The sequence below is a fragment of the Clupea harengus genome, chromosome 11 (genome assembly GCF_900700415.2).
Source record: "Clupea harengus chromosome 11, Ch_v2.0.2, whole genome shotgun sequence".
NCBI classification, from domain to species: Eukaryota; Metazoa; Chordata; class Actinopteri; order Clupeiformes; family Clupeidae; genus Clupea; species Clupea harengus.
Window position 1 is genome coordinate 6,187,713 of NC_045162.1, and position 16,955 is coordinate 6,204,667.

General features: G+C 41.6%; 1 protein-coding gene across 2 annotated transcripts in view; it reads right to left on the reverse strand.

Annotated features, from left to right (window-relative positions):
• Positions 1 to 1,344: 1,344 nt before the first annotated feature.
• sv2a (synaptic vesicle glycoprotein 2A) overlaps positions 1,345 to 16,955 on the reverse strand; it is a 36,016-nt gene continuing 20,405 nt past the window's right edge. For both annotated transcript variants that reach the window (XM_031575801.2, XM_012818036.3), the window contains 11 exons: positions 13,737 to 13,917; positions 13,299 to 13,450; positions 12,675 to 12,808; positions 11,556 to 11,645; positions 11,180 to 11,287; positions 10,373 to 10,461; positions 9,671 to 9,835; positions 9,305 to 9,438; positions 8,335 to 8,538; positions 7,612 to 7,771; positions 1,345 to 5,958 (listed from right to left, as the gene is read on the reverse strand). In XM_031575801.2, the coding sequence (XP_031431661.1) occupies positions 5,775 to 5,958; positions 7,612 to 7,771; positions 8,335 to 8,538; positions 9,305 to 9,438; positions 9,671 to 9,835; positions 10,373 to 10,461; positions 11,180 to 11,287; positions 11,556 to 11,645; positions 12,675 to 12,808; positions 13,299 to 13,450; positions 13,737 to 13,917 (1,601 nt within the window). In that variant the 3' untranslated portion in view covers positions 1,345 to 5,774. The remainder of the gene's footprint in view (positions 5,959 to 7,611; positions 7,772 to 8,334; positions 8,539 to 9,304; positions 9,439 to 9,670; positions 9,836 to 10,372; positions 10,462 to 11,179; positions 11,288 to 11,555; positions 11,646 to 12,674; positions 12,809 to 13,298; positions 13,451 to 13,736; positions 13,918 to 16,955) is intronic.

A 16,955-nucleotide genomic window follows, 5' to 3' on the forward strand; every position in this document is an offset into this window, starting at 1 on the left:
AGCAGTGCTTTGCACAAAAGAAAAAAATGAGAACATTGGCAGGAGAGAGAACATTGTCACTACAACAGAAAACCAACAGAGAGATGGCAGAAGTGTGTGTGAGAACACCTTTGTTCTTTACCATCACCCATGCATGTTCTGTGTGAGAACACCTTTGTTCTTTATTTTAAATGATTTGTGTTCAATAAAAACGTAACGCAGTAAACAATTAGTAAGTCAACAACCAATCACAATTAAGGAATTCTGGAGCTACTATTAGACAGATGCCTGTGAAACTGTTATACTAAAGTAATGCACTTGACACATGTACAGTGTGGACACACTACTTTGTAAATCAGACTGAAAAATAAGTTGGTTGATTCAGACTGTCAATGTGCTGTGCACATGCAAAATAATGAGCATCGCATTGAATTTTGTCTGCAGTTTGTCAATATTTTGTCCAATTTTTGTTAATGTTATCAGAATAGGCCTATGGCCCACCACAAAAGTGATGCACTCAGAAGCACTTACTAGATGTCCTATTATTAAGCCTGATGATGAATCAATTGCGATACACACTTTGAAGGAATTTAGTATTACCGTAATATAATCCCACTGGAAAATGACCTTTCCTCTCTGTTTTAAAACCATTTATCTTCCATCATTGTTTTGACACATATTACAAAATCATTGACCTATACATCAGGCATCCAACTATATGAGCAAATCTACCAGATCTATGCCACACAAGAACCAGATCTGCCCCAGTGAATCGTGGCAATGATAACACTGATCCATTATTATCTAACATACTCAAACCTGCTGTTTCTCAGCATCGTCATTATCGCCTCAAACATTACGCTCATTTGAACATACAGGGAGAGGTGAGTTATCTTTCTGAACCTGCATTTTCTTCCTATGTAATGCATCTATTTAACTGGTTAACAACCTGCCTAGGTATTTAATGCCACACATTTTATCTCTTTCCAGCGGCTTCTGGCAGCGTTTTTTATCAAGGTCCTGCTTTTGTTACTGGTTTACACAGCTGTTCCATGTACTGTATGCTTGTAGACCACTATAGTGTTCAACTAACAATCAAAAATGTTTCAGAACTCTATTATGCAGTAGAGTCTTAGTGGAGTGTTTTCCTGTGTGTGTAATTGATTAAATGTGGTCATTCCACCTAGAATGTGAAAAGCCCTACACACTGTGTGATATGAAGGTTGAGTTCTAGTGCGTTATGTCAATAAAATGATGAAGATAAATTCATGTTCAAAAATTCTGTCCTGCTGTACTGAGGGAGACATTTTTTTTGTCAACCAGAAGAATCAGTCAAGCGCAAAAATATGCTCCTCGAAGTAAATATCATAATTATAATGACAGATGTTTATTTGTATATTTTAAATCCATTTATGGACAAGTTAACAAGGTAACTGCACAAGTGTAAAATAATGAAGTTAAATCAAATAAAATAATCTCACACGAATCGCAATACATTAATTCATAATAGTTCATTTTTAGTTTCTCTCCATTCTCATGTACAAAAAACAAAACACACATTTTTTCGACAACATACTATGATACTCTATTACTTATGTTTGAGTTTTTTGTCTTTTGTCATTTTTATTGTTCCACATAGTTATACTTGTACATACAAACGACTACAATCTCTACAGCACGGTACAATGATAACGTGATAAATTTCCTGTCACATTTAAATTATGGCAATACATTTCAATTGACAAAAGCTTCAAAAGACCTATGGTATTTTTTTTGTAGAGTACGTAGATGTTGGCCGTTCACTGAATTTTTTTTCTGTCTTGTTTAATCACTAACACCTGCTCCTTTGCTGGAGGTGGCCTGTAAATTTCCAATGTGCTTTCTCCTAATGGTTCCCGGGTGTGTCAGAGATATATGTTTTTGTCACTTATTGCTTTGTTTACGTTTTGCACACGATTGATTGTTGCTCCCGTCAAGTTACGAATACAAAAAATGAAACCCTGTAACAAAATGGAACTTATACGACCACCAAAACAATTCAAACAGGGGAAGTTCACAATAGGTCCAAGACCGCTTCCACAGCGAGACAAACTTGTAGTGTCACTGAGATAGGTTACTTGCGTTTACACAGCGTACAACAGCAATATTGACATCCTCATTGTAATTAGTCGGTGTAACGGGACAACGCATGGATAAGACCTGGCAATTGAAGGCGACAGAATAGAAAGCATGCTTCAGCACTGATGGTACAAGACAGACTGATCTCTATGCCACTGAATTCCTCACGGAAGGTGCCGGAACAAATCTGAATTGGACCCCATCTGGTTTCAGAGAGGGCCAGATGCACCCACAATCCACTTTTGCATATTTGCATATTTCCATGTGTGTCCATGTGTTTCAAATTCTGTGACACGGCCCAAACAACCTTTACGGACTTGCATTCCAAATCACATTATAGAATAGAATGTCCTTAGTGTTCATATGCACACCCACTGCGTAACACAGGTGCAGGGTTGTCCATTTGAAACGGATTCATCTAGGCTATGGCTTTTCATTTTGACTTTGTTTCAATCAATGGGCAGTATGACTATGATGGAATTCTACTGCCTCCAGTCCATCTAAGCCAATCAGGAAGGAGTAGGGGTTTTGGGGGGGGCTGCGTTAGGAAATGACATCACGTTCAGTTGACTTTCCATCATGGCATTAATACCAACTGCTCTACTTCACCCACAAAGACTGCCCTGATGCTCACGTGTTGTTTTAGTCCCTAGTCTTTGTGCCGTGCCATATTTATTAAGGTTTACTGTTAACAACGGTGCTAAAGAAGTATAAAACATTTGGCAATCAACAGGACATATCATTCATGGCACAAATAAGATTGTCACAAGAGTGGCTGTGACGGAGCTGGTACCAACTACACCAGGGGGTCAGGATGGCAGTTCATGTGTTCCCAGCAGATAGGAGAGACCCGAGCCCGAGCCCCAAGCATGAAGGCCTTTCATCTGTGGTCTCAAAACAGCAAACAGTCGGACAAGCAGTCAGCATTATCTGAACGATGGGCCCTGCGCTGGGGAGCTAGAGAGTGTCAGGCCACTGACGTTGTGCTTTTGTGAAGCTGTCTTGCGACCTACGTTTGCTTTGGTTTGTGCCATGTGGTTCCCTTTGAATGAGCAAACACTCACGCTAACGCGTTTCTTGACTGGCAAGGCAATGGGGGAAATATCAGAGGAGTCATGTGACTACAACAACAGATTGCTTTACTACAGGGTGTGTCCAAAGCTACACACCAACAATATGGCTGCTATCCTAAAGAGTGGCAGTATACAGATTCTGTGAAGTTACTACTTGTAGTCTGGGCAGACGTTTTTTTTTTTTTTTGTTACTACACACTTCACGCCCCCTTTTAAAAAAAAGGAGACATTCCATGCCACTCAAATGTCCACTTCAGCTGACCACACAAACTGCCATCCAATGGTTCCCAAGGCAACAAAGGACGAAATTTTGTAACTTCAGATGTATATCCTTGTGAGTGTCTAACATGTCTCCCTGTATGGACTTGCCTGTTGTGTTTATATATAGATTCAGTTCGTGTTATGAGACACAGGTCGACAATCAGGTCAACGATGCCATGGTGAATAAATCCCATAGCTCCTGGCACTACATCTGTATTCTACAGAAAGTAAAAAAATATATATAAATTAAAAAAAACACTAGACAACCAAACCCCCATAACAAATCAAGTCAAATGAATATTTAAAAATGCTCGAGTACACTCAACAGTTCACATGCAAGCACACATACTTACATACGTACATACATACATACCTACAAATAGATACCTCTTTCTCTTGGCAAATGACAGGAAACAAACAATGGGCAAAAGAGTATGCAATTACTGCATATCCATATATAGATCTGTTTATCATCTGAATTTAAACATCATTTAAAATAAAAGCAAACATCTTGACAAATACACATATGTACATCAAATGGAATCTATCTAATATGTTATATTGGTAGATTTTTTTAATATCTGAAACAGAAAGTCATTTTTTTTCTTGTGAATGTTATTGTATATTAGCTAGTAAATCTTTCAAACATACAGACTTGATTATGGACTAAACTGCAATTTTTTCATATTTATATTCAATACATAATTTACATCATCATTAAAATAAACCTATAGGTTTTTTTTATAGTCTTGTCAAACCATCTTGTGCTTAGTTTAGACTTCCCTCAGTGTATTTCGGTGTTGTGTGTGTACCTACTGGAGGTGTCTTGTGCAGACGGAGGAAAAGACGTGGATATTTCTTAACTAACGCATAGTCCAGGAGAACATTAAACGGCCACTTGACATGGGTAAAACATTGAAAAAAAAAAAATAAACATTTGTGCACATTCAAGGAGTGCTCTATTTGACATAAAACATTAGAGGAAGTGATTTCCACAGCTGGAAACACAAACTGCAAAACAAACACCAGACCACAGGGGCCCTTTGGTGAGGGATCTGAATATGAAAAAAAAAACATTGCGCAAATGATCTCTTTTCAGGTCTTGTCTTTCATGGCTTGCGCAAGCCATAGCATGTTCCACATATATTGGGTATACAGCAATGTCTTTCTCTCTTGTATATCACATTTATACTATCTTCAAGCATGTTTCAATGCATTTCCACACTTGGTTACATGCAGAACACTCTCTAAATAGGCTAGGTTCAAAGCATATTCCGATGCAGCACGACGTGTGTCTAACGCGATCCTTCTGTCACTTCTGCGTGTCAAAAAAGTCACTTACTGCATACTGTTACGACATAAAACTACAGTCAACAGATGAGCATTGGTCAGACTGTTTGGATACAACTATGGTATAGCCAGAGGTTTTCCTATTTCAAAACAGCTGTGCTTTGAACATGAGGAGTGCTGAACAACCCTTTTTTTTCAGACAACTGATCCATCTCACATATACACACAACTCACACACAAACAGCTGCTATCTTTTTAAAAACTGTCTTGATGACAAACTGACCAGAGGTACACAATATCAATCACCACCACACTATATCAACACTGTCCATTCAGAAATACCAATTGCCTGACTCCACCAGCCTCCCCACGTCGTTTGAGATAGCACACCATTTTGAATAAGGATTAAAGGGAAAAAATCAAACAGACCGCGAGTCGATCATCACATTCAAACTACAAAGAAACTAAATCTGGAATGTCTGTCTAGAGATGGCAGTTTTTTTTTCCTGTACATACGCATACACAACCATTACTCTAAGGGAATCACATCCTGGTTTTTCCCACGAAAACCAGGACCCTAAAGTCTCTGTGATTGTGCCACATTTAAAAATGACAAAATGAGATGGGCTATCTGACTATACTCAGAAGAGGAGAGAAGGATGGACCAGAAAATAAACTGAATTACCCTGTAAAGGAAAGCTAGAGGTTTTTTTTCCTGCAAGGACAGATAATTGCATGGCTCGTAGTATTGGGCTTACAGTCTCGCCTCATTATCTTGGAGAAAAGGTTCATCCTGCTCTCAAACACATGGGGACTTTTTTCCAATTACCCGAGTGTCAAATTTATGTTGTGTATCTCAACAAACAACACATTTACAACAATTGAAAAAAGCAAATATGTTATCAGACAGTTGTTGAGAGTAATATCTATAATGAAACCTCCAGGGCCAAGTCTGCAAGTGAGATCACTAGGCTGGGGTTGGGTGGGGGAGGGTGGTCTTCACAGTGTGGCTCTCCCTACTCTACGCTGCCACCTGTAGGCAGGGAGTCCACACTACTGCAGCACCATGCCCCGCGTTTCGGGCAGCTTGAGCGCCAGGAAGCTGCCGGCGGCGAGGGCACCAGAGGCGAAGAGTATGGGCACCGCTTTGGTGATGCCCACGAACGACTGGAAGATACTTATACCTAAAACAGCCGCTAGCTTGCACAACGCGTTCAGGAACCCGAAGGCTGTGCATCTGTGAAGAGAGAAAAGAAGCAAGGTTTATAATCAGGGTTTATAAATATATTCAATATCAACACACGGAAAGGCAAACACCAAGGAGCCATAACACACACACACACACACACAATAAAGAAAACTGAGTAAAAGCTTCAAACTGAATTAGTAAAAGACATGTCACATGAAATGAAAATCACATGTAAAAGTAAAGACTTTGCAGTGAACTAGTCCTTAAAAATCTGTATACCGGTACATTATAAGTCATCATCAGCAGAGCCAGATAACTGATGATCTTCACAGAAGGTCAGAGGATGCATTCGAGCACACAGAAAGCCTCTCACAGAGCTCGCCCTTGACAGGAGAGAATTGTTTGACCACAGAGGGGTGCTAAACGGTGCGCAATGAAACATTTCCGGCAGCCACCAAGGTTAGGGCCGCAATGAAATGGGTGGTCTCCGCGATCTGACCAATCATGCTTTCAGACATTTTGAGAGGAAATTTTTTCATACGGCCCCGCAGAAATACACTGTGGTAAGCTCAGAGCTCCACAGCAGCACTGCAGCACACACACACAATCAAAAAAGCCGCCTTCTGAGCATCCCAGATTTACTGCTGCAACTGAAATATGAGCCCAAATTACATTACATGGCTAACAACAGTATGCTAACCTGTTTCAGTGCGGTTTATAAATTAAATTAGACTGCGACCAGATTGTGTATCGTAAAATAAAAGCATACATGTTAAGTGTATATTTCAAAGTGGGTATGACTTAATCTGTATATCCTTAGGCACATTTTATATATTTATGTATAATAATTAGCTTTACATGTACTTTTTTGTTCAAAGGGGATGCTTTGGTCCCACGATGAATGACAGTATAGTGAATTACTGACAGCGAATAGAATATGATCTGTTCTCCCAGCCTCACATTGCACCTAATTATGGCCTTGAAAGCTAGCAGACAGTGCTTATATGAAAGCTACTATCTTCAAGCATGTTTCAATGCATTTCCACACTTGGTTACAGTGCTTATATGAAAGCTATCAGAAAGTGCTTATATGAAAGCTATTAGACAGTGCTTATATGAAAGCTATTAGACAGTGCTTATATGAAAGCTATTAGACAGTGCTTATATGAAAGCTATTAGACAGTGCTTATATGAAAGCTATTAGACAGTGCTTATATGAAAGCTATTAGACAGTGCTTATATGAAAGCTATTAGACAGTGCTTATATGAAAGCTATTAGACAGTGCTTATATGAAAGCTATTAGACAGTGCTTATATGAAAGCTATTAGACAGTGCTTATATGAAAGCTATTAGACAGTGCTTATATGAAAGCTATTAGACAGTGCTTATATGAAAGCTATTAGACAGTGCTTATATGAAAGCTATTAGACAGTGCTTATATGAAAGCTATTAGACAGTGCTTATATGAAAGCTATTAGACAGTGCTTATATGAAAGCTATTAGACAGTGCTTATATGAAAGCTATTAGACAGTGCTTATATGAAAGCTATTAGACAGTGCTTATATGAAAGCTATTAGACAGTGCTTATATGAAAGCTATTAGACAGTGCTTATATGAAAGCTATTAGACAGTGCTTGTATCCAAACCCAAATGAGAGCACAGGGACTATATTTGTCAGTGAAAAAAAAAAAACGTTTACCTTTTGTCCGACGGATAAAGCTCTACTGTGAGCACATCCAGGGCATTCCAGGAGGCGATGCTGATGCCTCCGAAGAGACAGAGCAGGGCGATCATGGCCGACTCGCTGTTTCCAAAGGACAGGAAGAAGCAGCTGACACAGGAGATCACGCTGGAGCCCGCTGCAAAGGGGAGCCAATCAGAGCAGGACATTTAGGAATCAAATCAAATCAAACTTTATTTGTACGGCGCATTTCATACCCGGACGTAACACAATGCGCCTCACAGAAGGAAAATGGTGGGGTGTTGCAAACACTTATTAAGAGACACAGATTTTCCAGAGATACAAAACAGGAAATTGGGAAACAGGGAGAGGCCCTCAGGACCACAGCTTGGCCTCTTTCAGAGCATCTTATTAGTACATGAACCACCAGAGGACTACGTCACTACATACATATATCATTTGTGAAACTGACGTCATATATCAACATATAGGATATTACAGCCTTAACTAAGGGAGGTTATTTTGATATAATACACCTGTATGAAGCATATTATGCAAAAAGGAGTATATTCTGATGTTGTATTCTTGGGTTTTAGAGGCTTGACTACAGGAGTAGATTTTTGTTCTGTACGGTACAACACTGCATGGGGCAGAGCAGCTGCTGAGGGCTGACTAAATGTTATTACCGAGGCCACCAGACCTGAGACAAGAGAGAGGAAGGAAAGGAGCATGCTCTGTTACCCAGCATCCTCAGGCGTCCAATCTTATCCATGAGCAGAGCCGATACGATGTTCCCGGGCAGCACGGCCAGGGTGCCCAGGAAGCTGACGAAGTAGATCATGTAGGCATTGTTGTCGTCGCTGAAATCCAGCAAGCAGCCCTCTTTATTGTGCAGGAAAGTGCTGTTGATGAGCTTGCTGTTGACCAGGCGGAACTTGAAGAGATCTAAGAGGAACAAAATTGGCCATTATATAGATTTTCTTCTCTCAGATGGGCTTTCACTGGGGAAGGCAGCGCCAAGGGGTAGTCAGTCCGACCAAGTGATGAGAATGAGCAATAGCTATTCACAACCCCACCGACTGAGAATTTAGTTTAAAATAAGAAACTGTATCACATCTTCATTGAATATGTGCTAACATAGATGGCATTTAGCAGTTCACACTACTTTCAATGCAAAAATGAAGAAGAAACTACTAAAATATGCATCACGCTATCAAATATCCCATGTGGTAGATATTAAATATGTTAATAAATTAGGTGATGGTGGCTGTGGCATTTTACTGAGGGCAGCTTGTTATCTGTGCAAAATTCCTGGGTCTATCTGAGTTTAGTTTGAGTCTCTGAAGCCCATCAGAGCTCGGGTGTTGACGCTCTCTTTCATGAACAATCAGCCAGCGCCTGTAAGAACCAGATAAAGCTGTGGAGCCTCATCAGAGCTGTGTTGCTAGGATACCTGAAACATTTGAGGCACATTCAAGTGCGACAAAATGAAGCCATTTTGACGAGAGAGAGAGAGAGAGAGAGAGAGAAAATAACACCCTAGACACATCCAATTTTATAGGATTTGTATATGCAGCAGGGAATTAAATTGACAGATAGATATCTTCTGTTCTTTGTATGGGGAGACACACAAAAGGACTTGAGCTGACAGGTGAAGGGGTTGTTATATTCTAACCTGTGATGTGGAAACACATGCGTAGCATTGTCTAACCTGTGTTGTAGAAGAGGGTGGAGATGAATGTGCAGTTCCTGAAGAAGGTGTTGCTGGAGGTGATGTCCTCAAAGTAGCATTCCTCAAACATGGAATCTTCAAACACCATGGATTTCATCTTTAGGTTTAAGAACCTTAATCACAGGAAGAAAACAGAGTTACAGCAGGCCAGGTTGACGGTTTCCAAACAACACGGGAAATAGATTGTACTGCACACATGCAAGCCTACTGTCTTAAAATTGATACACAGATACTAGGAAATTCTTATATAGCCTAAATGTGTGGTACTCTAGCCAAGTAAAAATGTACTCTAGACAAATATAGAAACCAAAAAGCAATGCAAGCTATGAATAATAAACCACATACTTGTTGTTGAAGAACTCGCCGTTGCGGTGCACCTGGTTCTCCAGAGTGAAATTGAAAGTGACATGCTCCACCTTCTCCTTGATGAAGACTTTGGTGCGTGCGGCGTACTCCTCCTTCTGAAGGTACTTGATCATGTCAGGGAACCACACAGTCAACCCATAGTAGCTGGGATTAGGGAGAGACAGGGAGAATAATTGGGTTTAGAAACCGGAGTGTAGTAGTATTTGAATGTGCGAAGGATCAATAGTGATAGCCGATCAATAGTGATAGCCGATCAATAGTGATAGCCTAAAGGTGCACTACCATCTGGTCATTGATGTTCAAAATCAGACACATGGCCAAAATCTATATCACCCCTAATGAAAACACAACTATCATTAACAAGGATCAGCGAAAAATCCTGAAGACTAGAGACTGATTGTTCCTTATGAATACTTAATATGATGATATCACAGAGAAAGGGAGGCTGGCTAGACTTGTGTGTGTGTGCGATAACAGCTAGCGGCATTGAACACTGAGCCTCATGTCAAGCAGGGCTGGAAGGCAAAGGAGAAATATCCCCGCAAGCACTCGGATATTCACAGCGATCAATCATTTATTCAAAGGCGTCCTGAGAGGCAGGCTGAGTAATAGTGCCGTTAATATTGAGCTGCACAGCAGGCGTCAATAGATCCAGGCCTGGCACTCGAGTGCTCCACACACCTGAAGGACATGGAGAACCACACGGCCATCATCATGTAGGTGGTGCGGCGGAACTCGGGGTTGAAGATGGTCAGGAAATTGCTCCACACCTGCAGGGGTTCAGCAGACAAACATTCAATTCAATTCAATTTTTGTTTATTTGATCAAGAGGTACAGTGTACATTCATGTAAATGCACCCAATTATAGCCAAAAGGCCAGTTTCCATTGGCAGTCCCCCTGCCAGAGTGGCAAGATTGAGGGGAAAATAACAGCATAACATGAGGAGAGGGGAGGAAAAAGGGCAACCCCCAGACTATGCTCCTAGAGGAGTACAGTGTGGGAACAGGAAAAAAACCTCAGCACATAAGCACATACATTTTACAACATGAAAACATGATGGGGAGGGGGGTGGGGGGATGGAGGTAAACCAGCGCAAACAAGCAGCCATCTGGTCCTGCAGCCATGATAGGCGCATAGACAGACCCGCCTGTCACACTGGGGGAACGAAGCAGGCGAAGGCGTGGGATGGGGGTCGTGGGGGGGTGATTGCATATCTGTATATAATATGTACGTGTGTATGTATGTATGTAGAGTCATTGACTACAGTGTTAGGCAAAATGGTTCCTCTTTGGTTCTTTTATAAGCTAAAGGTTTCCGAGTGAAACATTTTCCACAACAAGAACTTGATGCTAGATGGTTTACTATAGCTGGATTGTTTTGCTTTGAACACAAACCACTTTTTATTCAGGACAAACGAGGATCTGGTACATCAAATATAAACAGCTTCGCGGGTGAAATGGGGGATGAAATGGCCACTTTGCCAGTACCTGATGGAAGAGATTGCTCAGCTTCATCCTCCACTTCTGGTGCCAGGCGGCTGAATCTCCCATGTCCACCAGCTCATCCATCTGCTTCACAGTTTTGATGGTAGTGACCTAAAACATTTACAAAATAGAGGCTCACTGAGGAGTTTGAAGTGGTGCCGTTGCCACTCGTTACATGACGTGGATGTGTGCATTATGCTGGAATCCTGGAGAGCTATAGCTGAAGTGGTTGGCCTTGAGCTTGTTTCAGACGCAGCACAAAATAAATATGCCTTCTCTGTACTCCACATGGCTGTGAGTAGATGTGTCTGTGTAATAAATAGTCTAATCCAATGAAGTGTGATTGTGATCTAGTGTTGTGTATTCAGTGGGCACTCACAGAGAAGACTCTCTCAGGGTAGCCCTTGGCCCTCATGTTGGTATCATGGACCTGCTTGAGGATCATCCAGCCTTCATCATGCTTCCCATTCTGCAAACAAACAAACATGGTGGATTTGTAAGAAGATTGTGGGTTACTGTCATTTTGTTTCTCTCTCTGGATGAACCTCTTAAAGCATTTATGATGAGCTTTCTGAAAAACAGGTAGCATTTTCTTTGAATGGCCAGGGTTAGTGGACTTATATTTTGCAGGTTAGGTTTGGCTTACAAGTATTGTTGAATATTTGTTAAATAGCTAAATAGTTCATTATCCATTAAGCACCATTAAAAAGAAGTGGCCTCGTAAAGAGGTAGATATGTTGTCTCCCAATAACCGTGATATTACACATCACTTAACTGCGGCTCAGTGTGAAATGTGCACGTAAAATGGACGTTGGAGCTGGGCAGGAGCGGTGTATTGATTTTAAATGTTGCACTTTTCATTCATACCACCCACTTAATAATTAATTTATCTCTTTATTAATACTTTATGAGCTGCTTTTAATATTTTACCGGTGTAGTTTAAATTGGTTGTAAAAGGTCTTTAAATGTCTGGAAAGGTGCCATATTAAATAAATGAGAATAAGGTAATAAGGTAAAGTACACCGGAAGTACACCGGAAAGGCCCAAAATATATTAAAATGAACTTTGTTCTAATATGCCGATTGAATAGACATTTTATTGCTAATTTATAGCATATTTGTTGATGTACTTTCAACTCGTATTTCACACAATACAGTGTCATGCAAAAGTTTGAACACCCCTGGTCAAAACTTCTGTTACTGTGAATGGCTAAGCGAGTAAAAGATGACCTGATTTCCAACAGGCATGAAGTTAAAGGTGACACATTTCTTAAATATTTGAAGCAATTACTACTTTTTTTATTTCCACCTTTTACAGTGCCAAAATAATAAAAAGGAAAAGGGCCTGAAGCAAATGTCTGAGCACCCTGCAGAAATATTCACCTCATTGTCTGCCTCCTCTTTTTATGTTGCAGTCTTACGAGACGATCGTAACAATAGTCAACTCTTTGACAGCTCTTTGACCTGTGCTAAAAGTGCTAACAGTGAGTTGTGCTTACCTCCAGGTAGAAGCGAGGGCTCTCGGGCATGGTATTGAGGGCTGCTATGGCAGCCACAGCGGGGAAGGCACACACCAGAACAAACACACGCCAGCTGTGGAACTGGTATGCCGAGCCCATCTGGAAACTCCAGCCTGGTAACATACAGTACAGAGAGAGAGAGAGAGAGAGAGAGAGAGAAAGAGAGAGAGAAAGAGAGAGAGAGAGAGAGAGAGAGAGAGAGAGAGAGAGAGAGAGAGAATGATTTTCATTAAAACAGTAATGGTATTCGTTACTACACTTAAGCTTTAGTACTTTATTATCTAACCGAATAGGCAAGTCCCTTTTTCAGAGCCAGCATGCAGAAAACATAATTACCCTCACTGACAAAGGACCACACATATATAGCACAATAGGTCAATGGCCAAATATACAAAATGAACCTAAATGCCGCTACATTTAATTCAAAATGTCTTCCTAATGGCGCTCTACCCATCTCGCCATGTCTGAACTCCACTTATGATACCCAATATTACAGACCACATATCTGCTATTTCAATCATGTCAGTTATATCAAGACGTGACTCGGCAGATTGCAGAGAGGTCGGCGAGGGCGAGGGCGAGGGCGTGAGAGGGTTATCGTACCATAGTGAGGGATGATGGCCCAGGCCATGGCAGCAGCGTAGATGCCCCCAAACATCCAGAACATGCAGAGCCAGCTCAGATGCTCGCCTCTCTTCTCCTGGGCCAGGAACTCCGAGTAGTAGGAGAACACGATGGGGATGGAACCTCCAATACTGAGGAGAGAGGGGGGATGGGGAGAGAGAGAGAGAGAGACAGGCGGTAGGCGAGGAGAAAGAGAGAGAGAGAGAGAGAGGGAAGGGTAATGCATTAGTGAGACAGAAAAGAGCAAGTGAGATAGAGAGATAATGTTAGTGAATGCCACAGAAGATCATTATCTCTCCTCTCTGTCACATTGGCAGCACCAGTGTCAGGGGCTCAGAGGGAGTGAGTGTGAGAGAGGAAGAGTGAGTGTGAGAGAGGAAGAGTGAGTGTGAGAGAGGAAGTCACTGTGTTTCATACCCCACGCCAGAGAGGAGGCGGCAGAAGAGGAACGAGCTGTAGCCTTGCACGAAGGAGGAGAAGAAGGCAAACACGCTGTTGATGGAGAGAGAGATGAGGAGAGTCTGCCGCCTGCCGATCCTGTCCGCAAGGCCTCCCCACACGAAGGCACCCACCATCATGCCCAAGTACACAATCAGGCCTAAATAGATGGGGGAAATGTGGGATAGAGATAAAGAGAGAAGGAGGGAGAAATGAAGACAGATAGAGGGTGGGGTTGGGAGAGGAGGGGAGGGATAGGAGAGAGAGGCTGGTGTTTATCACTCAAAATAACACAGCTCAGAGGCATCATAATAAACATGGATCCTGGATGTCTTGTTAGAGTGCCTGCAGCCATAATATTACAGAGCAACTTTAGCTGGTTAGCTTTAGCTGCAGATAACAGTGCATTAGCGATGAAATTCATGAAAAGAAACACAGGGCTATTTACCATTAAAAAAGGAAGTGTAATCTAGTCTACAAGCTCTACCTTGTTATAGTTGCTATTTTTGTGCTTGAATCAAAAGTAGTCAATAAACGCCCTCATGAAAACAGTTTCCTTTAGCATTTAGCATTTACTATACTTCAATTTGCAAGAGTGGAGAGTGCACACACCTTTGACATTTTGTGTCTGCCCACTTTGGCACCTTTTTTTTCTCGTTGGCTGAGAAGATGCGACTGTGAAGGCAGCCTTGTCACCTCCTAACCTTGTGATATCGCTTGTGTGTGTGTGTGTGTGTGTGTGTGTGTGTGTGTGTGTGTGTGTGTGTGTGTGTGTGTGTGTGTGTGTGTGTGTGTGTGTGTGTGTGTGTGTGTGTGTGTGCGCCAGGGCTATGACTCAGCCACAGAAGTCACACCAAAGAGTCGCTCAGCAGACTTCCAGCCATTGACTTCCTGCCAGAGTGACCGAATACCTAATTACACCAGTCAGAGCCAATAAAGCCACAATTGCTTTGATGCAGATGACTGGCATGCATCCTCAACTCACGCCTCAGAAACAGTATAGATGATCCTTAACATGCATCCTCAACTCACGCCTCAGAAACAGTATAGATGATCCTTAGCATGCATCCTCAACTCACGCCTCAGAAACAGTATAGATGATCCTTAGCATGCATCCTCAACTCACGCCTCAGAAACAGTATAGATGATCCTTAGCATGCATCCTCAACTCACGCCTCAGAAACAATATAGATGATCCTTAGCATGCATCCTCAACTCACGCCTCAGAAACAGTATAGATGATTCTTAGCTAGCCTGCATAGGATGGCAAGAGTAAATGTTTTAGTGTGATAAATTAAGTGACAATGTACCTTTAAAGGCCTGCCATTTTTTCGACCCATCCATGCCCTTAGTTGGCTGATTTCACTCGTTACTTAGCCAGTCTTCCATGAATTGAGCTCATTAGCAAATTTAGATGGACGATTTAAAATACTAAAAAGGAGGGATTTCACTTTGTAGAACATAACCTCTGCACTTCTGAGTGACAAGATGAGAAAAGTGACCACTGACCTACCCAGCATGCCTCTGTTCATATAGTCTGTTCTACATCACAAATGCAGAAGTTTGGTCCAGTCGAAAACCCTTTTCAGTGATAAAAAATAAACACCTCATAATTGTTAACAACAATTCCTCCCCCCTAGTCTACAGCATATAAATGCACTCTGGTACAGCTGAGCAGGCTATGGTGGGTATTTATATTTAGGGCTTGCCATAGATATTTCTGTTCAGTCCTATTTTCAATGCAGGCCCCATGGAAAACAAACCTTGAAGATCCTAAATAAAGGTTCATTGATTAAGGATCGTCTTTAGCGAACTTGATTATTTTTCTGTCAACTTCACAGCAGCACCAACTTCATTTGGCAGACCTCTCTACAGATAAAAAGACCTTTGTACATTTTACACAGAACCTTGAGTTTCACACAAAACCCCATGTGACACCTTTTTTTCCCTCGCTGAGTATAAATTTAGCTCATGTGCTTGATGAAGTGTCACGCTCCACAACTGGAGCTACAGCTGGTTGGAGGCTTGGCCTTCCAGCTCCCTCCCCCGTCAGTGTAGCAGCGGCCTGGCCAGGGGCGGAGATCCCATTTCATTGTAGGGGGGGACAATACATGGTAAAATTTCAGAGTGTAATTCCGGGGGGGGGACATGACAAAATTGCTTTCACGAGAGCTAGCATAAACTGCTAAATACCGAATTCTCTTATCACATTTACAAACAGAAATTCGAAGTCATTTTAGAATTATCTAAACAGCATTAAATGTACTAACACGAAATATCTATTCACAGACAAATTAGTTCAAGAGAACTTGATGCTCAAAATAAGTTATAAAACAGCTCGACAGGGAATCGAACTAGCAACCTTTTGATTAAAATACGACTTCTCTACCTCCTGCGCCACTGTCACTCCATATTACGATACCAGCATAGTTCATGGACCGGAGAAAAAGATGACATTAATTTAACTTCAGATAATTTAACAAATCTGGAGAGGCACTGAGATGTAGACCTACGTTTATTAACTAGCATGAACCTGCCCCTGACAGGACAGTGTCCTAGACTGTCTAGCTAGCTATCTTAACTGTGTTAATTACCGGCATGCGTGTGTTATCGGCAAACGTTCACGTTGTCATGCCAATCCATTAATAAACTTATGTATACTTGTGCATATCGATTGGAACTTCGTAAATGGAGTTTAGAAAAAAACTTCTTCTTTACATGTTCTTACTGCGTTCGAGAATGAGGTAAATCTCTTTGCATATCGTGTATCATAGCGGCAGCGACAGGGGACAGAGTAGGAAACAGTCTGACAATCTGACCGTGTAGGCTACTGGGCTGATTAACTGAAACACGGAGCTGCCGGTAGCCCTGCCCGTTGGAAACAGCATGTGAACCAAACCACTTTGAGGAATAGGGGGAACATGATTTTTTCAACACTTAAAAAACACATTGTTTTACATCTATAATTAGCACCGCTTGTGTCGTCGTATTTTTATTTAAAAAAAAAAATTCAAAAAATTAAATTAAAATTAAAATTTCAATGATTGTTGGGGGGGACAACTTTATGGTAAGGGGGGACACGTCCCCCCCGTCCCCCCCGGGATCTCCGCCTATGGGCCTGGCTAAGGACTGCAGTGGCCTGGCTAAGGGTTGCAGTGCTGAGCGTGGGCTGAAGGTGACCAAGGCTAACACAGATTC